This window comes from Megalops cyprinoides, chromosome 8 (genome assembly GCF_013368585.1).
Source record: "Megalops cyprinoides isolate fMegCyp1 chromosome 8, fMegCyp1.pri, whole genome shotgun sequence".
In the NCBI taxonomy this organism is placed as follows: domain Eukaryota; kingdom Metazoa; phylum Chordata; class Actinopteri; order Elopiformes; family Megalopidae; genus Megalops; species Megalops cyprinoides.
Genome location: NC_050590.1, coordinates 11,221,774 through 11,245,977, shown reverse-complemented (window position 1 = coordinate 11,245,977; position 24,204 = coordinate 11,221,774). Strand labels below are relative to the sequence as shown.

The 24,204-nt window shown below is 42.2% G+C and overlaps 1 protein-coding gene across 1 annotated transcript in view; it reads right to left on the bottom strand.

The window, feature by feature from the left end:
* Window positions 1-732: 732 nt before the first annotated feature.
* LOC118782184 (AT-rich interactive domain-containing protein 3B-like) overlaps window positions 733-24,204 on the bottom strand; it is a 36,508-nt gene continuing 13,036 nt past the window's right edge. The window contains exons 3-9 of the mRNA XM_036535480.1: window positions 16,648-16,722; window positions 16,252-16,324; window positions 4,492-4,675; window positions 3,708-3,973; window positions 2,346-2,597; window positions 1,489-1,584; window positions 733-1,183 (exon numbers count right to left, since the gene is read on the bottom strand). Coding sequence (XP_036391373.1) covers window positions 999-1,183; window positions 1,489-1,584; window positions 2,346-2,597; window positions 3,708-3,973; window positions 4,492-4,675; window positions 16,252-16,324; window positions 16,648-16,722 — 1,131 coding nt within the window. The 3' untranslated portion in view covers window positions 733-998. The remainder of the gene's footprint in view (window positions 1,184-1,488; window positions 1,585-2,345; window positions 2,598-3,707; window positions 3,974-4,491; window positions 4,676-16,251; window positions 16,325-16,647; window positions 16,723-24,204) is intronic.

The following is a 24,204-nucleotide window of genomic DNA, read 5'->3' as shown; positions in this document are numbered from 1 at the left end:
GCCCATTTTGGGTTCCTCCACACCTTCATGTTGATTGACAGGTGCACTTCACGATCAGACAGGTGCAGGGTGAAAAATGATGAAACGTCTGAAAACTTCCTCCACAATACCATTCTCTCTCTTTTTGCTCAAACCAGAACAATTGTTAGAATTTTGAATTAATACGGATTATCTCACACTATTCAGAGCTTAAACTTCCATTTTTGAGCCACTGTGTAAAAAAAGGTTATTCTTCAACTGTTAAATGAGGCAGAACTAAATGAGGTATATAAATGACATGCTAATGCATCATGGCCTGGAACTGACCAGTGGTGTCTGAATACCACCATTATGGTTCCATAGAGGTTTTAAAAACCAGAATGAACAAGCTGATGGGGCTGTAATTGCATAGAGATATACCAAAAAAGCTTTTTTCCTGTAACCAAAGAAAAAAAAAAATCAAGGATTCTCCTGATTTCAACTCAATAAAATAAAAAACAATGTTAATTCATCTTAAGTATATTACAGCTCCTGAGGTATAGTTACTTGTTTTCTCAAACAACTGCAGATTACTTGATGTGAGGTAAGTTGTAAGTACACATAGAAAAGGTTATACTACAATTGAAAATCAAAAGACAACAAAAAGGTAAAATTCAAAATAATAATCTTAATATTCATTTTTAAACACCTGTCAGTGGTTTTTGGCTGCATGTGTTTTGTACTTTGTACTTTGTACTTTGTGTGTGTGTGTGTGTGTGTGTGCGTGTGTGCGTACATATCTGAAAATGTGTGGTAATTTGAACATTAGTACATGATATGTACAGGGACATAAGTGTTTGAATATGTGATTGTGCAAGCAGTCATGTGAACAGCCAAGGTTGACAGGAGTGATGAGGTATTTGTTGTGCAACAGTTTGTTTTTCCGCCTGTGACACTAATCAATAAATGTACTCCCTGTATCCCTGATGGGCCTAGGCGCTGTCTAGAAATCTGAAGAGTGGGTGGCGAAGGGGTTCCAATTAGGGAGAGCCACTGGTAGAGGGCTCGGCAGAGCCGGGTCCCTTGGAAGAGGAAGAAGAGGAGGAGGATGAGGAGGAAAGGCTGGGGCTGTGAGCAGAAGAGAGGATTCCACTTGGGCCAGCAGGGGGCACTGTAGCAGAAACAGCAGCACCAGTCCATGCAGACTTCTGGGCAAACAACATCCCTGTAAATATACAGAAGACATGGTAAATAATTCTTGTTACCATTACTTATAATGCTTAGTCAGTCAGGAGAACAGACATATGATACTGTTAACAACAACAACATGCAGGAATTGTCCAACTACAGCCCCAACAAGGAAGGTGCTAGGGTGAAATAAAGAAAGTGCACTGCAAAAAAAAAAAGAAATGCTGCTTGGCATTTTATAATCCTGGTGTTTTAGATCTGTTCATATATCTTTAAAAATGGGATTTATACAAGCTGTACAGGTCATTTCCCAGCACTTGCAGCCAGTCTGGCACACTGTACCTGAGTAAAGAGTGCCGTTGACCTCCACAGACACACTGATGCTGGCGGCTCCGTTAGAGGAGATGCTCAGTGCCAAGTCCTGCTTGTCTTCTGAAACTGGGCAAAAGGGACACATGAGTGCAATGAACACAAAAAACAAAAGTGAAATCAGAAAAGCAAAAAAAAATTAAAATTGAAATTATTAATGGTATCATTAATAATGGTATCACCTGTAAAGAGAAAGCATGCTTCTGAACTTGCGGGCATCTTCAGAAAGTCATGCATTACTGCTGTTCCGTTTTACTATCCAAATTTGGGTGGGCAAATTTAACAGCTGATAGTTTTCTTTTGTAAATGGTTTGTTTTAATACTGACAACTGAAATTCACAGTGGTAATATGAAAAGGGTTTGAAAAACAAGATTAAAAAAAGATTACGAAAGCCACACAAAGCAAAACTAGACTATGGTATTTCACAGAGTGCTTTTGTCTTAGTTCTCAGCATATGGGAAAGCACTGACTCTTTCATGGTGTCATGCTAATGTCATTCACAGAGCAATTTTTTTTTTCCCTCTCGGTCTCAGTTAAGTTTTTCCATCAGTCAGCACTGCTTTGTCACAAAGCCACACAAACCAGAGAGATGTGGGGAAGGGGGACTCCCAACACACACACACACACACATGCACACACACACACACACACACACACACACAAATGCATGCATGCATTCACACACGCTGCTCAAAGTGCTATATGCACTTTAGAGCTCAGAGGCAGATACTCTATGACAGGGCAGGAGTGGGAAATGAGTGTGCAAGTGTGTGACACCAGTGACTGTGCCTTGCTGAGTGAGTGGGTGAGAGCGTGGAACTGTACTAACCACGGTTGCTGTTCAGGCGGAGGTTCACGGGGACTTGTGTTGCCATGGCCAGCAGGTTCTGCTGGAATGCCTGCTGCATAAGGCGCTGCTGCTCCTCCGCCAGCCTCGCCATCTTCCTTTCGGGCCCGTCGGCCGCGCCCGTCTCCAGCTTCTCCCGAAGCTGCTCCAGGGTGGCCGCCCGCGCCAGCTGCTGCTGCCCCAGTGCCATGGCCATGGGCAGCCTGCTGGGCAACAGGGAAGGCGAACCCTCTTCTACAGGGACAGACAACAAAGATGGAGGTGAAGGAATGAAACACTAGTCAGAGATTCAGTATATATAGGACTACGTTGTTATAATGGAATAGAAGCAAAGCAGTATTTCAAGATGTTCTGTACAAACAAGGGCAAACACCTTGAGCTAAGTGATAGGGTGCCCCCTGGAGAAGACAACTAACAAACCCTAGCAAAACACTCCCAATTTTAAATGCAAATCAAGCAAAACCAACCAAATTCGCCTGCTAGTGAATGCGATTACCTTGCTTGACTCAAATCCATTTATTACCGATGATGTGTTTTTGAATCATTAAATATCAAAATGTGTGTTTCCCATTAACCGGGGGAAATGTGTTCTCAACTGGTAGTAAAAGCTCAAGCGCTCCCCAATGTAAAACACACCTGGAGGAACAGGGGCAGTATGGTCCACCAGATGCCCTCCTCTCAGCACTAAGTGCCGCAGGGCTAAAGAGGAGGAGCACACTTTAATGCATGTAACAGCCCGATTCTTCATTAATGACCCATAGATGATGAACACAGCACTGGGTTTCATGACAGATTTCCCGTAAGCTACACCCCTGAGAAGCTGTTGACCTGGAGTTTTGTTCTTTTACATTCACGTGCCTCAGTTTGACTGTTCAGAGGTAAGCTTTTAGTTTTGAGACGTATTAGTGTCATGTTAGTAGAACATGTCTGTGCTCAGATATAACCCCCATAATTTATTTTCTGTAGTTTCTAGATAAAGTCACATTGAGGGTTCTGAAGTTGAGTCAGCTGCGGTTTCAAATCTGTAAAATGCTACCATATGGCTGGAGAGATTAAACCTGCTGTAGTTTTAAAGATGTACAGAAGAGGGCCCTCTTTTGTGAATAACATTTTTAGAGATTATGCAGGGACAAATTTTGACAATAATAAACAGAAAAACAAAAACAGTAACTCAAGAAACTTCAGATTTTCCATTCTATAATAAAACAATTAATATAATAATTGATATTGATATATCAATTGATAAACTAATAATTCTGGTGACCCTAATAAGCATAAATGGAAGAATAGTAGATTATTTCTGTTCAATCTTCAACTCTTCTGCCTGACAGATCATGCACCCACCTGCAGCTTTCTTAAGGGAGGGGCTGGGTGAGGCCTGCAAACCATTGTGCCCACTGGGGGCGCTGCCCCCCAGTGAGGACAGGTGCATCTTTGGAGGAGGGAGGATGTGGGGTGCAGTGCTCGGGGAGGGCGAGAAGCGGAACAGGCTGGTGCTGTAGCTGGGGCGACGGCCCTCGCGGCGGTTGCTGTCGATAGCAGCCTGCAGCTCACTGGGAGAGCTCAGCCCCTTCTTGTCACACTCATATGGGTACAGGTACTTCATATACCTGCACAGGGAACACAACACAGCACCAGACCATTACAACACCGCTGAGGCTGTACAACATGTAGCATTTGCGCACACTGAATAACGTGCATGTTCCTGTGAAGGTGTGTGATGTTTATGGTCTGACAGTTCAAGATCTCAATCTCGAGGAAATAATGGAGGGCTTCTAAGAATGTAAAATCAATAAACATAACTGGTTATGGGCCATTAGAAAAAGATGCTGAATTGTTGTCATAATTATTAAAAATGCCTGAAAGGTTAGACAGCGAATCGTGTCATTGTAAAAAGCAAATAATGCTCTACACTCACACCCACCTCCTCAGATTACAATTCAGATGTTCTGAACTCTGACCCCCATCAATAAATCAAACTCCAATCAGTTCTTTAGATGTATGGGGTAAGAGAAGGACAAGGGGGGACAAAGAGAAGAAGGTGCTGGCGACAGTGAACAGATAATTAGTGAAAGTGAAATGGGGGAGAGCAGAGCAGAGCAGAGACAGGGGGTGAATGGGCGCTTACTGGGTGCGGAGCGTGAAGGCAGCGCTGGTGATGGAGGTGGGCAGGTTGAGGCCCTTGGTGATCTCCCTCCAGATCTTCTTGTTGATGACCTCCACCAGCCCCCCCTTCTCCGTCACCAGCTTGTAGAGCATGTACAGGTCCAGCACCTGCTTGGCCATGATGGGGATCCTGTTCACCGGGGTTCCTGGAGGAAGAAAAGCAGAATATGAAGCTATCTGTCAAATACTCCACAGAGGAAATAATGCCGATTGCAATGCTGTTGATCCTCTCAGAAAACTGGAATACAACTTAACTAAATGAAGCAAAGCTATGTTTCGCCAGCAGGTTGGTTTTTTTTTTTATTTGTGAGGTAACTGTCTTGTAACAGCACGTGAGAACCGTGTTGATTTACAAAGAAAATAAGAATAGGAATGGTCTGATTAAGACACAGAAACTCCACTGCTGCCTCCTGCTTGATTTTGATAGAGATCCATTAATCTCGTCAAGCGCTTTTCTGAGCATTATCCCGTAGGTGGCTGTGGGGGTGAAGCTTGACCGTCAGCATTAAAAGTACTATGCACAACTCTCCAATCACCACATGGTGCTGAGATTGTACAGGGATCCTAATCCGTGGGGGGCGTGTGGATAGGACTGTATAATGAAGCTCATTTAGGGGATTGGCCTCAGTAAATCCACACCGCTCTGCTTTGACTGCTGCTTTCCGAGGGGCAGCTTTGTGTGCTGTAATGCCAGCCTATCCCTCACCCTCAATCAGGCTGTGGCAGCCCAGAGTAAACCAATTCATGTGTTTTCAAATGGTTGGTAAATACCTCTGAATTTATCTCTTAATTAAGTAACTTCAAATACTCAAATACATTCTATGTCTCCTAGTTCCTGTGTCACACATGTGCACATACACAGCCAGTCTGGCTCCTCACAGGCTAGGCCTGGCTGTATGGCAGGACTAGAGACGTGTCATTATGTATCTTACATTAAATCATTATATCACTTTTTACTGCTGAACAGTTACTAAAGCAATTCATTGCAAATAAGCCAATAGGCAATAGGCAATATTCACTGCAAATTTACAAGATCCTGCAACTGCCTGGTTGTGGGCCATATTTTCTCACCACTGCTCTGCCCCGGCTGCAAACTGTATTCACTGAAAAAAATATCATTTTGTCAATTTGGCGTAATTCAGTGTGTGTGGCGGGGGGGGGGGGGGGGGTGACTTTGCAGTGTTCTCCAGTAAACATCTTTCATGTAGGTCATATTGCTGTGGCTATTTCAGATGGAATTCTGAGGTCTCAATTCAAATTCAGTCAGACGCACTCATGGGGCAGCTCACGGGGTGAAAGGTCAATAGCCAGGAACTGCCGAGACTCCCACCACAAGATAATATGATTCCTAACAGTTGCTGTTAATTGTCACCCTTTATTAAAGTAACTGTACAGTCAGGTTGTCATCTTTGATATTGTACAGTGCCATGCCAAAAATCCCACCTTTCTTCAGTTTATGAATGCAATAAAGTCATATGACAACATATCTTCCTAGCCTACAAACTTGGCAGGCACTACAAACTTGTTTAAAAATAACAAAAAAACAAAAAGCAGGTATTAATGCAGAGTGGCCTGAGAAAAAGACTGCAAACTCCACATGTGCCTATTGAGCGACCAGCCCTGGAAACAGAAGTTATGTAAGGCAGCACTGGACATCAATCGTACATCAAACAATTAGAACAACTGCAGGGGTCAGAGGTCGGCCAGAGGTTATTGATGTATGAATTAAAGTGCAGGTCAGCAGGAAGCCATGTGGAGTGATGTTTTTATAAAGAAGTATTCGTCCCTCTGGACAGAGGGCAAAACAGATGATGTACAAAAGAACCAATCGGCAGTGGCAGCACAGTGTTGCAGTTTTTAGCTCATTCCAACGCCTGTGTGACCGCAGGCTGATTCTCATTGGCCTGAGATTAAAGTCAACAACATGTATTCTGTATGTGTGTGTGCGCATGTGTGCGTGAGTGTGTGTGTGTGTATGTGTATGTGTGTGTATGTGTATAAACGTACTGTTAGTGCCAAAGGTCCAGTAATGATATTAAGAATCCAAATGTGCTGAGTTAAATACTGTAAAAGACTCAAAAACGATCACAAATGTGTTTGATAGAAATCAAACGACATTGTTACCATCACAGTTGCCACTGGTAACAGAGCCATTAAAATCCATTTAATGAGCAGGTCAAATGACTCTAACAAAACTAATGTGTGAGAAAATTCACAAAATTCAGTCTGTCCTAACTTCATGTAAGCACATGCTGGTGACCCTGCCTCTCAGCCTCCAGGCAACAACTGATAGTCTCACATTTTTCATCAAGCCTAATTATTAGTAGTTATTTCCACTTTGAGGACACTGGACCGCGTCATTCAGCATTTACACTAATGCAAATTACTGCAGGACACTGAAACCCTGGATTTGCTGGGGAAAAACAATGACAATGACACAAGCTGGCTCCAATAGGAATGTACTGCATGTGTGCTGGTGAGCTCACCCAGTAAAAGGATTGGTCCGGAGGAAGTTTACACTCGCTGTCATTGGCTGATACTTAAGAGATCAGCAGGGATTTGTCCTCTGTACACTGGTAAAGCAGTTCCTAATTGGCTAGAAGCTACTCTCCCATCATCCCCTGCAGCTATGGGCCAAACGGGACTGGGCACTCAAATACCAAGTGATTAATGGCATAAAGGGTCAGAGGTCACTGTTGTGGAAAGTAGTCTTGGAGAGGCCCCCTGAGCCTCTCCCCTCACCATATCTTTAGTCTATACATGCAAAGCCTGTCTATCCAGATCTTCAAGAGACTGAGCAGGGCAGAAGTCGTTCACCTCTCACCCCCGCAGAAGAGAAGCGTACAGTAAAACATCAGAGGCACTTGAGCTCAGACAACATGGGCATGTGAAGAGACAGGAACCAGCAGCACTGCCGTGTCCATCTTTTCACCGTTTAAAAGGACTGGGCATACTAAGGACAGATAAAAGATGCACTCACACTAATTGTAGCACAGTGTTTAAACCCCCCTACCCCTTGCTCTGTCCCTCATGATCCAGCAACACTCCACTCATCCTCTCTGTAAAAACAAGGTCATTACATCTGACCCCTGACCTATTTTTAGAGTAAAACAGCTGCCCACATTAAGGGCCTCTATAATAAATCAATGGTCTGCTGCTGACGCCAGTGTGGCAAATTAAATATCGCTGGTGTCACATCGCTGACATTCTTGAAATAATCAAGGCCCAGAGAGTGACAGCTTTCCAGTGTATGAAGATTGGGGAGACAACACAGAAACAGAGGAATTTTACACTAGGTTGCTGTGAGCGTTTTCACCACTACTTGCTCTACACCAGCACTTCAGGAGGGAGAAAAATTGCTTTTTGCTTAGCTTAGTCATATCCATTTGAAATACTGCCATCAATATTCAATTGACCACCAATTTCTCATTCCAGCCAAACTGTGGAGGATGGTGGCAGAAACTGCATTTCTTTCTGAAACATCCACACATAAGAAATGCTGCAAGCACCATTTGTGATTAGGCTGGGATGGTACACAGTTTTACCTTAAGCATACAGTCAAGCCACTATTTTCCATCATAATCTAGGCCTGAGGTCTTTAAAAGTTGGCTTTTCTGAGCCAGCAGTTGACACCATGGCAATTCTTGATTGCACATTAGTATTGTAGCAAAGCCCAGGACAGCGCACGCCCCTCCACTCACTAAAATTTCATGAACCTACAGCTAGCTGAATGATGGCTGGATTACCACTAAGAGCCATGTGAACTGACAAAAATGAGACAACCTCATGTCAGAGTCCCCTCAGCTCGTAGCCCCCGCTCTCCATTATGGGAACCATGGCTACTGCAGTTCATATGTTCACACGCATAGCTCTTATTGTATGCCAAGAACTCCACAACACTGGACCAGTTTTGTTTTTATTTTAATGCAAGGCCTACATGTAGATATACACATTCATACACACACCTCACCAAATCAGTGAAGAAAAAAAGAAACAAAAGTGCCAGTAATCTATGTCAGCCAATACACAATAATGCACAGTCATTGGGGATTGGTCCAAAATTGCATCAAGCTCTTGATCTTGTTCACCTCAATTAGATGGATTAGTAAGAAGATAAAGAGCAACAGTTCACTCACCCCTCCCATACTAGATACATGACCTGATGTCCCAGCATAGGGAGCTGTCTCTGTGAGCCTGATGACTTTGATACAGCCCCAGGGTCAGCTGTGGTAAAGAAAGAAACCTGACTCCCTCCATTCAGGTCATAAAGATGGGTCACCTGGTGAAATGGGGGAGGGTCAACCTCACGAAAAGTGAGATGGCCACTTTAACGGTAACTCAAGTTCCCTAAGTCACTGGAGGTCAAATAGGCTAAGACTAATCTGACTCTAATCAACGCTCAGTCAGATTAGGAAAAAGATGGCAGTAACCAAAAAGCATCATCGGGAGCCAAACAGTAGCTTGGCTATATGCTGTCAGCCTCCCAATCATCAGCTCAACCAGAGGCTCAAGATGATTTCAAACAATCAAACAAGCCTGCCCTTTTGCCCCAAGACAAACTGTGCCTTGCCAAGGCGTAAAACAAACCCATTACACTGGGACGGCTTTGATCTAGGCTCCTAATGACACCCATCACAACACCACAAGAGTCTATTTCTCTCAGTATTTACAGAGAGAAAATTCTCATTTAATTTGTCCACTTTGCACCCCCCCCCCCCACACACACACAGACACACACACACACCACTAGTAGTTGCTTCAAGAGGTTGACTATGACAGAAATTCACTTTTAGAGAGGTAAAATGCATTTCTGAAGACTGATGCACCTTATTGCATGTATGGTGTAACTTGGTCCAAACAAATGTGGCAAATTTAAGATATGACTCAATCAGGAAAAAAGTTTTTTGGTACGAAAACTGGTAAACTGGTAAAAATGTGTCATGAATCACTGAGATTCTCCGAGTATATATCTATGGCAAATTTCTAAAACAGCTGTTCTTTGCACTGGTACCTTTGCCTGAACTGCTACCAACACTTCTCATTCTGGTGTCAACTTTCAATATGACAGAGAACCCTGCCATCAGTAACCACAGTGCAGGTGAAGCTGGTCATTCCAGAGGGCAGAGAGGAGACCCAAGCTTCCCTGTTGGCTAATGTAGGTATATTATCGACAGTATCTCAGGGGCCCCTTCTCTGATGCTCTTCCCCTTCCCCCTACATTTTGCTAGCTGTTCAGATCAATGCTCAGAGATCGACAAATAAAGCCATCAGCTCATGAGGACCATTTCTGGCTCTGCTGCGGTAATCAATACACTCACATCAGCATCTGTTTAGGGACCAAAGCTGCATCCAAGGACTGCCGTAAGGCCAGAGGCTGCAGGAAGTACTTCACTTCTCTTGGCCCTGTGAAATCCCCCAACCCATGATGTACATGCATACTAGACTACCATGATCTGCATTAGCAACTACATCTATCGGCATTGTCCTATGTTATTGGGAATACCATGAGACAAAATTTCCCCTTTGGGGACAATAGTGTATTTCGTCGACACTTTGCCTGTATTAACATTTCCAATGCAACTTGTGGGGGGCGGATGGTAACACACACAGAAAATCATCACCTCGATCATTATCGTCATCAAGCAATCAGTGACTTTACTAACAGGGATAGTGAATGGCTGTACATGTGAAGAAAATAAATCACTGTGCAGTACTCCTGTAATTAAAGGGGACAGGATCATGAAAATACCTGCCCGACCAATTTAGTAGACTGAGAAGAGGTAAAAACAAAAGGGAAAAAACACATAACTTTGTCAATTCAAATGCTGAGGAACATTGGGAAGACCAGGGAACATTGTTTAGACATTGGGGAGCATTGTTTATTTATTTTTGAGTGACTTTTATCTGTTTAAAGTAGGAAAAGTAAGTGCCCTCGGAATGGCTAACAATGACACAACACTGCCACGAATAAGACAGCAGATCCACGTTACTGGAGAAACTAAGCCCTGAGGGGAGAGAAAGAAACAAACCACATCAAACCTCCTTCCATCCCACAAATCACAGCGGTACCACTTAATGGTCTTTTTGGTTTGTATAAGCAGCATAGAGATGTCTCTGGAGAGACACAGTCATCACCACTACTCCCCGCAGGTTTGTCATTTGCAAGCGTCATCTGGGGTTGAGGATTTCTATTTCAGTCTTTGGTCTGTACCGTAACAAACCCACGGCTCCATATATTCATCAAAAATTAGAACCCTCCATACAAAACGGTACACATTGAACAATACTGAAGAAGTCTAATGTTCTTTCTCAGTGTGCATAGGAGCCTCATCTTACTCTTGTCCTGAACTGGACAAGTCTATTTGCCAGCCTTGCAAATGGGAGTTGAGATAGCAGCCTTGTTTCTGTTAAAAAAAAAAAAAAAAAAACATTACCGTTGCCTCCCACTGTCTTGTCCCTCCATTTCTCAGCCTTCCTTGTCTCGTCCTTTCATTGCTCTGATCTCATTCCCCCAATCTGTTTCTCTCTCTCTCTTTCCAGGCTGGCAGTAGTCTCCATCCATGTCTGCTGTCCATCATGCGGCCCGTATCAAAGGCCGGGCTCTGAGTTTTAGGGGCTCATTAATCATCCTATACAGGACAGGAGGCCCCTTAATCCAGCCCCACCCCCACTGCCCCCCTCCTTAAACACTTAATGGCACTGCCCCCTCCTCTCAGCCCCTATCCCCTGTAGTGTTATCAAGTTTCAGTGGCTGTAACTGAACCACAATAAACAGAGCAAGGGGAAGACAGCAATAGAGGATATATTGTTCTTCTCCTGTACATCTCAGTACTTTAAGTGTAATATTGGTTCTGAGAAGTTTTGAAACGACTCCTGAAGTCCTGTGCTTCCCTTCAGGAATCGCACATGCTGCGTCCCACAAAGAGCTGCTTGTGACCATGTGAGCATTTAAATAAATAAATGTTTTGATAGTAAAGCAAAGCTGTCTGCTGCTGGTGCGGAACCTGCAGCAAGGTAAACGGCTGAGGCCAATTAATGCAATTTAACACGTGGTCTGAAAGGATGAATGTAAGACATTGAGGTTTAAGCTGAATAATGTTGCTTCTCCAAACTGCAACCGAAACGGATGTGGTAGCAGCGTAAAGCTCCTTACACCCGGACTCAGCTTCTCCCAGCAAGATGACGCTGGCTGATTGGGAACAGAAGGAGCCAGTGATTTCTCGAGCACACCACCCCAACAAAACTCAAAACTCAAAGGATTGCTGTTGTCACTCACTGCCAGTAACCACATGGGAGTGATTCAAAATGTGATTACTTAAAACATGTTGATACCAAGATGAACTGGACACATAATAAATAAGCCAGGCTCAGAATCAATCACTGGGACATTTTTCTTTTCAGTTACAAAGTAGTGCACGCAAGTTAAAAGTTTGAACTTCTGAGTGTACCTTCAGAAGAAAAACCAAGGGAAAATCTGTAAATGGGATCCTTTACACACATGGAGAATACATGAATACATACATGTGTATAACAAGGTTTTAGGAATTAATATACAGAATAATGGCTTCAACAAGGCATCCATTTACAAATTATTTTAAATGTATTATAAAACTACAATTTAACAAATTGTTCATGTTTTCTCACTTTTCTAGTCTAAATGTACTGCAATATACATTGTGCTAAATCCAACCTGTGGTTCATAATATCCATTAGGCTAGTAGTAGGTAGTGCTACCATGAACAAAAACAACATAACAATTTGTCCATTGTTTAGTGTTTTTCTGTAATCTGTAAAGAAATTGTTGTTTTGCCATTGCTGTTTGAATAACTGTTTACTGATAAACAGCTCTGACCTCTAGCTCTTCCTGCTATTCCAAATCCCACAACATTCCCACAATTCAACCCAGATCCCCCAAACACACTATATATGAGAACCAACAAACAGCTGAGCAAGTCACATCAATATGACATCAGCAGTCAATATGACATCAGCGGTAGTACTGTTTTATGGGAGAAGTTGGGCCAATGTGCAAAGGGGTTTATTAAATTAGAGGCTTGGATTCTGGACCTGAAGATCACATGATCAAATCCAAAACTGGACACTGCTATCATACACTTACAAGGTCCTTCATCTGTATTACCCAATGCTAATTTTACTTCACAAAATTAAAACTGTAGGCACTGAGCAAATCTCTGGGGTCCATTCATGTCTCAAACTGTCTCCTACTAAACTATAAAAAAGTAATCTAATGGTTTAATGCACTCCTTAGCTTTACCTGCTAGTTTGTACCTTGCCTGGCCAACCATTGAAACCTGGTCATCCAATGCTTCCAATATTGTTGACTCCACATGTTGTTTTCACTTGTGTTGTACTCTACCTCACTTGTAAGTCACTTTGGGTAACAGCATCTTCCAAATAAATAAATGTTAATGTAAATGACAGCATCTAACTAGCAAGTAAGTGATGCAGTGTTAGCATGGATCTCCAGATTCAATTCATTATCGTTGACTTGTAGGTAATAGAGTTGATCACAGTGTTGCCCAATTGTTCCCCCATGTCCCCTGCTGGGCTGGGCTGCATCCCCAGTGTCTCCTCTGTTCCCATGTCAACATGGGTACTTCCCCTCCAGATGCTGTTTTCTCTCCACAATGGAAATAAAAATAGAGAGCTGTGAGAGCAAAAAGGAGATGAATCTTCAGACTGCAATCACAAACAAAGAATCAAAACTGCAACACCTGCAACGCAACAGCTGTGACACGACATACAGGTGAATTTTATATATGCTTATAAACTACAGTGCGCCAAAGGACCTCAAAATTCTATGGAAGTTTTTTTTTTTTTTTTACCCTCACTTCCCTATCCTGATCCCACTGGCAGAAGTCTCTCACACTGGTGTCTGTCACAGACAACACCATTAATCATGTCCAGTGGACAGCGCTGACAGGCGTTTTTATCCTCTGTAATAAAGCGCCCGTAGTCTCGCTAGTGGCCCCCACCCCCTCATCCCATATCACTGTCAGGAGGAGATGGGGGAAGGGGAGGGGGGCCTCAGGCCCAACATAAACAGTCACCCATCTGCTTAATTTAAACCTTTTGGAGGAGGTTAATGCTTCCATTGAGCAGTGTCATTTAAATTTTGATCCTTCACTGCTGCCAACCATCTCTACTGCCATCGTCATCTCTCTCCCACAGTCCAAATCCAACTACCACACAACAGGGAAAACATGTTGCAGTGTTGTAATGTTACAATGCTGTGCATTGCACAGACACTGACAAATAATTAAAAATGCTAGCATTCTGCTCCAGTTCAATCCTGTTTGGAACACTGCTTTCCTGTTGCCCCTCCCGGGCTTGAGTGTTTGAAATCATCTGAGCGTTACTGCTACTGCTGTGCAATTCTTCCTTTAAATGATCTCCACCACCTTCAGAGTTTCAAAATGGGCACATGTGACCTTTCAACTGTTCAGCACACAATACATTTATACAACAACATGTAGAGCACAGCATGACGGCCGAGGACCAAGCCCAATGATCCTTCTCTGATCCACGTAAATGCAAGCAGCAACAGCTCTTCTTCACAACCCACAAAGCAGGAGTACAATGGAAGAAAGGATGAAAGGAATAAAGGATACACTAATCATACTACTGATGAAAAAAAAAGAGAATAGTGGTAATCATTACAATTAAGGGACTGGTAGTCCAGCACAGTCAGAGTGATTGCGTCTGAGCTACCTGCATATTCCTTCCAGCTGAATGGAAATATGACCTAGCAATTTGTTTATCCAGTTATGGCCCCAATGTAGTAGTGAAGGTCAGCAAAGCGGCTTTCCTAGATGGAGTGGAGGGAGGAAGTGGATGTTGTTTTGGGGAAAAGGTACAGTTGCTGGAGGTAAGGCAGTGGCTTGACATACATAAATAAGCCTAGATAAACACACTGAGCAGCACAGTGTTTCTAGGGTTACCAAAACAAGAACAGCTGGCTTTCTGCATGATCTTGCCAATACAACTATATTCTCATTTAAATGTGCCGTCCTATTTCCAATTAAAGGAACTTGTCTATTGACAGACTGTTAGATCCCTCTGAAAGTGTCACATTGTTGCATCCCCATCTGTATATTTGTGAAGAGAGACCCAGATGGTAATTCTAGAGTGTGACAGTTCTCACTTTCACTGTAATACACAACAAAAAACCAGTAACTCCTCATGAAACACAATGCAAATCACATCCTTGCTGGCTATTAATGCTCCCAGTGGTAAATGTGGAGTGGAGATGGGCGATACAACATCCTTGTTGCCACAAAACACACACACACACACACACACACACACACACACACACACACACACACACACACACACATACACATACACACACACACACACACACACACACACACACACACACACACACACACACACACACACACACACACACAAAAAGCAGGCTGTTTATGTTAGCTGCCCAAATCTTCAGGAAACATACAATGTCAAAGTAATGCCCTGAGTCCTGCAATTAGGCTGATGCTGAGATAAGCATGTCTGGGTTTATAAATCTCTGCCTCACAATCACACAGCCTCTGTGTCATGACTCTACCTGCTAGTTTGGTAGACAGGCTGGGAACAGGACACAAGTGAGGAAGGCATGACAGCACAAATTATTCTTATTTCCATGGCAATGAACACAACCTAATATGTAGGTGTGAATATATTACTTAATCACAGAGTCTACAAATCCAGGAAGGAAGGAGAGTAAATTCGCACACATACTTATTGACAAAACTAACAGCTCCATTCAAAGGAGTCAAAGATTGTGGAGGTTTCACACTACTATTTGCAGTGATTTCTACCACCACCACCTACATCCCACATCCCACATCCATAGTAACCATAGACAAAAGTGTTTTGTCAATTTAGGCAGAAGTGGATGGGTGACTGAGTTTAAAGACATAACTTTTCTACCTTAAGCAAAAAGTAGTAGAAGAAATAAAAACAAAAATGCTACTTGAAACTAATGCGGAGGATGGTCTTGGTTTGTTCATCAGCAATGAAAGGCTCATTTGAGAAACATTTGATGACCATACGCTCCCACAGCAAGCAAGCTGACATGTGTCACACAGATGTCACAGAGTATTAGGACAGTGACAGTATGGCAAATTGAAATCACCCAGGCTCCATCCTAAAACTAGCCTCTTGTGTAGGTACGGATTCCAGGATAGGTCAGGCATGTGGGCCACAGTATAGGGTGTGTTTATTTGAAGTTTTTCAGTGCCCTGTTTAACTGGTCTGGTGCGCACACACTGAAACTTCAGGGATGTAATCGAGAATGCAGGATGATCGCAAACACGTCAGGACTCCTTCCATTCAATTCCACTGGCTGTGAGATTTCGGTGTCAAAGATTTTTCCCTATTTATACTTTAAATCAGTTCACTTTCCACAGAGCAGCAACATGCATATTTATGCTTCAGTTCCACTCCCATAAACCATACCCTTACTGGACATTATGTAAATGAATGAGATTTCAAGAGAGGGGATAAATCAATAATTCACACCAAGGTAAAAAAAGCAGTGCTTTACAAAATGAACCAATTGGCTGGGGGAGTATGCTTTTTTTTTTTCTTCAAATACATGTGATGTCATAAGACTTTTGTCTCAGTAATGTTAAAGTCTTGTAGATGGCTCACTAATCACTGATAAGGATGAAAAGAAGTTGTGGAGCAGTACCTCTTTTCTGCATGTAGCTGAACAGGTCATCCAGGAACTCCTTCCGGTTAGGGTCATTGTCCAGTTCATATAGCTGTTTGGGGAAATTTGTGGATGAAGTTGCACATTTTCTCATCACCATTAACAACTGCTATCATTGCCACCATATATTTCCACAAAGAAACGGCTATGCCAGCATCATATCTAGCACTTACAGAAAATCTATGCTGGCCAAAAATGTCAAAACAAAACCCATTCAAAATGTGAAATTTTACTTCAGTGGTTTTTACAGAGAACCTGAGAGCGTCATGCCACAATGGGCACGATCTCACACGGAATGACCCACACGGCTGTGTCACAGATGGCGGAAGGCAGTGAAATCTCTTCGAAGCACAGCTGTGTGTTTCGGAGGTTTACCTTGGCGAAGTCCCTGGACGCCTCTCCTCTTCCTCTCCCACACTCAGCTTCATCGGCCCAGGCTGCGCTGCCATTCTGCTGGCACAGACAGGAGAACACAGGAGACTCAGAGCCGTAGATGAACATTCAGCCCACTGTGCAAATGAAATTCCTGGAGCCTCTGGGCCCCCTCGCTCTGCTCTGCGCCTTACCCCCAGCTGGATAAGTGAGCAAAGGTCAGAGTGAATGACTGTTAGACAGGGGCTGGTCAATGGCCCCACAGTGCTGTAGGCAGGTAACACTGGGACTAGAAGTTCAAGGTATGCGACTAGATATTTAACTGAAACAAAGGCTTATCAATGCAAACAGAATTTAAGGAATGGTAATTTTACAAACTGAAAGAGAAGCTACAGCAAAAGGATATTTCATCAGATGTGTAATTGGTCATATTAAAAAAAAAAAACAATGCTAATGAGATGAGAAGCAAGAGAGGCGATTACGTTTGGAGAAAGTTTGCAAAGATCCACTGAGAACAAGACATTTTTACTGCTTAAAACTGCTGCATAACCCACAATTGGAATGGAAAATTCATACAGCAGAAACTTCTGTAATGGTGTTCTTAAAAACAGGTTTGCGACAATTAACATAGTGATTCAATTCATTAAAACATTGAAGCAAATTTAATTCAGCTAACATTATTCAAGCTGCATTCATCCCAGAAAGAACACAATTCCCAGTTACACATTAGTCCAAACCATCCCAGCACAAAACTGTGCTGTATTAATGGTGCTATATAAATAACATCTCTTTATTATTACCGATTCAAAGCTTATCTGGAAAACAAAACTGCAAGTTGCCGGTCCTTCAATCACTTAAGTTGTCTTATTCACAATTAAGTGGTCAGCTGCGTAAATTGCTAACATTCAACTTTGAATGCACATGTGTTTAAAAAACATTCCACTTTATTAAGTAATATAAAAAATAAATTTCCACAGACAAGATGTGCCAACAACAAGGCAGTTGTTTTTAGAGAATGTGATTAATGTAAGAAGAGTATTTAATGTTCAGAGAGGATTATTTATTCATTTTTTGGTCAACCAAACAATTTATTTCATGCCCCTTTAAGAATAGATCATTACCACGCATGGCTGATTCCAGATCAGTATGACTAACACCTAAATCAATATGCTTTTGCCTCCACTGTGACTTCACACATTTTTCCTGTATTTGCGAGTGTGAAAAGCCCTTAAGGCATGTCACCTACCAAGCTCTGTCTGCATCTGTGTGTATCGCGGTCAGCTGCTATCCTTGGAAAACTGAGAGATACAAGCTTTGTTAGATATATACTTATTGCTTATGTTCTATTCTATTTATGTGCTGGAAGTCGCTTTGGAAAAGAGCTGCTAAATGCATGTAATGTAATGTAATTTAATGTAATGTTTCAATCTAAGTTACCATACAAATATTTGGTCGTCCTAACAATATCCTATAACCCAGAAACATTATGCTGTGACAGGCCCGAGATGCACCACACCAAATTCATTACATTCTGATTTTTGAAAGCCTCTACAGCCTAAAAATGTGCATAAGCGGAAAACACCCATAGCCCTACTCTTCTGAAAATTACACTATTCCATTTAAATAAAGAACGCCAAAAAAAGACATAATGGCTTCAAATCACCCTTTAATTGCTGCTGCCGTCAAATAATACAGTACAGCATGGGCCTCTGCTGAACCTCCCACTCCTCTCACAATCCACTTTCCCTCTAATTGATCTATATATATGCTTCTATAAATACACATCAGCACAAGCATGCATGCTAGATTTCTGTGTCTGTTTCGCGTCTTCCTCTTGTCGCTGGGCAGTTATCTCCAGTTTAGCCATTAATGCCTCTTGTGTGGATTCCAGCTGTGGGAATTGCTGTTGAATTGTACTTTAAATTATGGAAAGAGCGATGTGGGTTTCACCAACCAACAGTGATGAATGCGTGATGAATGGAAATAGAGATGGTTACCTCAATAGAAACAGTTAGCCTAATATCTCTGTGTGTCCTGCACTTACAGTAATTCATAAACTTTATAGGGTAGCACCAGTGACCTGTAGGCAGCACCATATTGCTCCTGAATTGTTGCCAAATCCTGTTGTGGTGACACATGGTAAAATCCCATGATTTCAAACACATGTGGCATGTCTCCCCAGACTCCACCTACTCCTCAGTGGTCGTAATGCATTTCAGGCTAACTGGTATTACTCTTGCCAATGATTTTGAAGGATTGTAAAAGATGTACCAGCTCTGCTTTTCCTGCTGACAGTCAAGCCACTTTCTTGCTGCAGTGGCAGCCTCAGTGTTGATTCTTCTCTTTCCTCACCTAGGAGTAAAGCACCAGGTCCCTCTCTCCCGTCTTGGCGCTGTTCACCCACACTGAGAGCCCTCTGTTTCAACTAAACACTGCTTGTCAGGGCCAGGCAGTAACTGTTACTGGTCTCGGATATTCTGAGGGGCAGTCAGCAGTGGGGATCCTGGTTCAGGGTGCAGGTGGGCCTGGCAGCACAGGATGTGTAAGAGAGGAGCTTCATTGAACGGCTTCTGCTGTCTGAAAGATAGCCTTTTCTTCAACCACTCATGCCAGTGTCACGTCAATGTGTCTATCACTGAAAGAATTATCACAAAACTTGGATGAACTACTTAAATGGATTATTTCACCATTCTAAATTGTGTTCTGTAAGCCTCAAACATGACCCTCCTCCTCCAGTCAACGTGGCAATCCAGTCTTACTAGTAACCAGATATTTTCATTGGAATAAGCGGAGAATGCACACACTCTGGCAACGCTCTAACAATTTCACTTTTGAACAGGGTTCTCCATAACTTGTTTTCTCTTCATATGTGATTCGATATAGCTGTGTGTACTATGTATCCGCATTTCTTTTTTCGTGGCTCATATGTGAGCACATATGCTGAAATGCAAGTGTGCACACCCTCCTGCCCTCCCTCCCTCCAACATACACATGTAGGCACTTGCAGAGGAAGACAGTCAGTTGAGCAACTGCAAAACACTTTTGTTTTTTCTGTGACTTGCCTTAAGCCCTCTTTTGACCACATGCATTTCCATCCCTTTTCTCCTACATGATCAGCAATCCCACATTCAAAATGTATATATGTACACACAAACACACACACACACACACACACACACACACACACAAAACATTGTTCAAAATGTTGGGCTCCTACTCATTTCAACACAGAGTCTATCCCTTTCAAACTGCATAATAAGTTATCATTAAGCAACCTTACACTGCCCCGCATATACTGCATGTAAAAGGCTACCAGCAAAAACCTAGCTGGCCCCACACTGCCTGTTTTTAATTGGCTTTCATACTACCTTGGAGATGGTGTAAGGCCACCCATAAGAGACAGCAGAGGTAGTGCATGTGTTTACACAGTCAGCATCACATCATGCATATCATGGATATCAGTGGCCAAATAGAGAAGTAAAGGCCAGATATCCATGACTGCTGAAAACCAAAATTAAGCACAACTGACATTTTGTAGATTCTTATCTTTCAATTTTGAAAACCTGTAAAAATTTGCAAAACCCAGCAAGAATACCTTGGAGATGGTGTAAAGTCACTGATAAGAGATTGCAAGGATTTAACACTGTTAGCAAGGATAGCCAGCCACTTAGCAGGACACTTACCCAGCTTCATCCAAATGAAGAAAGCAGTTATGGAGGAATTTGTGTGCAAGTGTTTCCGGCCATGTAATATTTGTGTTTCAGTATGTTCCTGACATATTGAAAAACAAATATTACAAGAAACATTGCCCTCTTTTGAAAGAGGCCTACATCAGGAGATTTGAGAAAAGCAATGAAACATACAGCTATGTCACCACTGCAGGCAAGTTGTAGGTAAAAGTGGCTTTTGACAATGCAATCTGAAAGGTACTACACCGGCACACAGCTTTCTTTTTAGTGCAGTAAAGCCCCTGGTGAGAATGGTGAAAATGGGATCAATCCAGTTTACGTGAGCTGTCTATAAGACAGCTTCCAAGATATGAAAAGAGCTGCAGTAGAAACAGGCTAGCTCCACTCTCCAAGTGGCTGATGGTATGAAGGGGCTGGCCAAGTTGTTTAAAGGATAATCAGGTTAGGCTGTCCGTGACTGAACAGCATCCATCTGAATTACGAGTGGTAATGAAAACAGAAGATTATCTGTGACACTGGGAAATCAAGAAGAAACAAACACAATTCCCACTTAAATACAGACCTTGATATGAGACACAGACTCCACTATCTTGAAATATAGTCGAGGATTACATACCTCAGGGAACTGACAGCTCTTCCTGCATGGTTCCGTATGATTTAATCTACTGGCTCTTATTCCAGGCCTTTGTATGAAAGCACTGTCTAACCAAAGTTGAAAATCTTATTGAAAATCTTATGGCATGAAATAATATAGCTACCATCACGTATACTAGAAACTGGATCCACAGATGGCTCGTATCTTAAGAGAGGTTTGAGCTTTGTCTCTACATTCTAAATTTATAAGACATCTACCCACCACTGACAAAGTTTTGACAACTACAAGTCAGGTGCACAAGAAGGAGACCAAATATCATGATAGCTGAATTGACACATAGCCTAATTTTTCACCAGGGTTTTGAAATGTCAGGAATTTCACATCATACTGAGATAAATCACTGATGTTCGAGGTTATTGGCAGCGGGGTACCTGACGCACAATGCCTGCAAATGAAACGCCACCAAGCCAATTTGGCAATTTTTTTGGTTTGAAATCAAACCAAATGAAAAGGGGAACCCAAAGAAATGTTACACGATGTCCTTATTAGCAGTAAGTATCTGCAAAAGATGTCAACACAACCATTTTACATTGGCATCTGGTGTTCATCACCCATGTGGACTTTGCAGGAATGGGATCAGGAACAGAAGCTCTTATTTGACAATGCAACCTCCCAACTAGGTCATACAGTATGTTACCAAGACTGCCATTCCAGAGCTGTGTACTAAAGTTCTAATTGCATTCAAGGATGCAGAATTTCTACTTTTTTACCATAATGAACTACAATGAGGCTAGATGCATCATTAACAGCACACTTCATTAAATAAAATGGAGTCAAAGTGTAAGATGCTGTCTGAGCATGTTAGTTTATTGTTGAGTTTTGCTTACAGCTAGAAGAAAATGCATAAGTTGTGACTGGCTGGTCCAATGCAATGAAAAGAGTTTTTTTCTTAAAATCATCAATGGGATTGTCACATCAGCAATGGAGTACCACATCACCAATGTCCAATGTCACTGTCCATCAGCACAGCACTATTATTCATTATGTATCTGTGCTCAAAATGAGGGATTAATGATGCCAGAATGGGAAGAGGGAACAAATTCATTGTAGAGTGTTCAACAGCTGTTATCTCATTTGATCAGCTACAGCTATTAGATTAACAGCTAATAGATGGTTTCTAAAAAAAACAAACTTATGATTTTTTCCCCCCCGAATGGTCCGGAAATTGGCATTTACTGGGTTATACTACTTTCATGTGATGAACATCTACATATATATTTTCTGAGAACATGTACTGATCAGTGGAATGAATGGACTAGAGTCGCGCGTACTCCTGCTTTCCAAGCAGAATACTGCTGAGTCATAGGGCCTGGCTTTAGAGAGCATTAAATACAGCAGTGCATATGTGTATCTCATGATCTGGTGGTTCTGGTTCTACCTTGTCTTTTGATTCATCACTTGGAAATCATTACTAGGGCAGGAAGGAAACAGGGCAAAAATGGGTCAGTTGGAAACTCTAAAATCTGAATAATTCTGATTCTCCATGGGATAAACAGCACATTACTAGCTTGGAGTTTTCATGAGATGAGAGCAAACTGGTGAAACGGCACACAAAGAGCTAGCTAACAAGCAGCTGCTTGCGCACTTCCATTAGAACTGACAGGGCACTGAAAGCCATTCTTACAGCTTCATTCTGGGGGTCTATTCCCAGAGGCTGGATAGTCATTGAACTGTATTCCAATCAATAGCTCTGGATTTGCAAACATGGGAACCTCCGTCCGATCTCGTTACATGAGTCAATACTAGTCTTCATTTTCAGGCAGTTACAGTCTTTGTCATGTGCACTCTGGTGGTGAAATTGGGGGTGGGGCTGTGGATACAGAAGCTGCTGGACCTATGGATCGTGTAAATAATGGAACTCTTTATTTAAATGCACAGGCTACATTTCAAAACCTTCAATGGTATTTTCCTCTGTGCAAATGTTAAAGGCCCAAAAGCTGAAGTGTCGTAGGGTCACACGGGAACATATTCAGAAACATGGTCAGTAAACACATTGAAACAATTATTACTCGCCAGATATGCACAGAATTTGCACTATTGTTTAATGCAGCCTCTCCACAATTTGCAGTGTAAAAATTTACAATACATATTTTTAATGACAGTTGTATATCCCAAAACATGTCTACCCTTGTACAATTACTTTATCTATCATAGTAGCTGCTGTACTGCGCCAAGCACATTGTACTGTCATTGCTAGAACCAGGAATGGAGAGGAAGTCAAGAATGTGAAAAATGAGGTTAATAGGAGACTGGGCTCTGGGTGTTAACCATGGTCGATCCTTGTGTTGTGTCCATCAGAAATAGAACGTGTTGGAGCATGTGGACAGTTGGGGAGGAGACGAATCATCAGCTCTGCCTAGTTTGAGCCTATTTTTAAAATTGAATCAAAATTTAGTGTGTCTGTGTCTCTGTGCCACCATTCTGCCCCTTATAGTGCAGGACTGAAATTACCAGCTGCTTTATACAGACACTCAAGGAAGCTTTATTTGTGCAGGGATCACAAGTTGGTAGGACACATTTTTCAAGTCTATCATATTCAGTCCAGAGGCAGAACGCCCGACTCAAGCAACATACTCACGTCCCTGGTTCAATACAAAGCCCAAGAACAAAGAAAATCCCCAAAACAACTATTGCACCATGCAACGTAAATCTGTAGTCAACCAGTGTACATTTACAGCCTGAATTCTGCAATAATTGTATTGTAGTCCCCATCCACCACCCCACCCCCTGTCACAGCCACTCTTGCTAATCTCTTTAAAATTGCTAGTTGTTAGGATGGCAGACAGTGGAGGAAATGTCTAAAGCAGAAATAGGGGAGAGGTAATTTAACTGCATTCAAGGTTGTTTCTGGGCTAAGCGTGCCACAACAGAGAAAACGCCATCCATCAAGACTGGGCTACAGTAAATGCGCCAAACCATCCTGTTGGCTGACCAGCACGTCAAAAATGTTATTCAGACTGTTTATTTTTACATTCATAGACCAACAAGAAACGAATGAAAACCAACCTTTAAATAAATTGGATATTTTTAAGAGAATGTATGTTAACCTAATTTTAACAAGTTAATTTGATTGACTGTAATTTGCATCTTGCATCCAGAATTGTGGCTTTCAAACTATTTGAAATAATCAGTCAAAGTTCCTAGTTCTGTAGGAATAAAAATCACTAAAACAAGTGTCCACAGCCCATCACAAACACAAAATACTGTCCTTTCTCA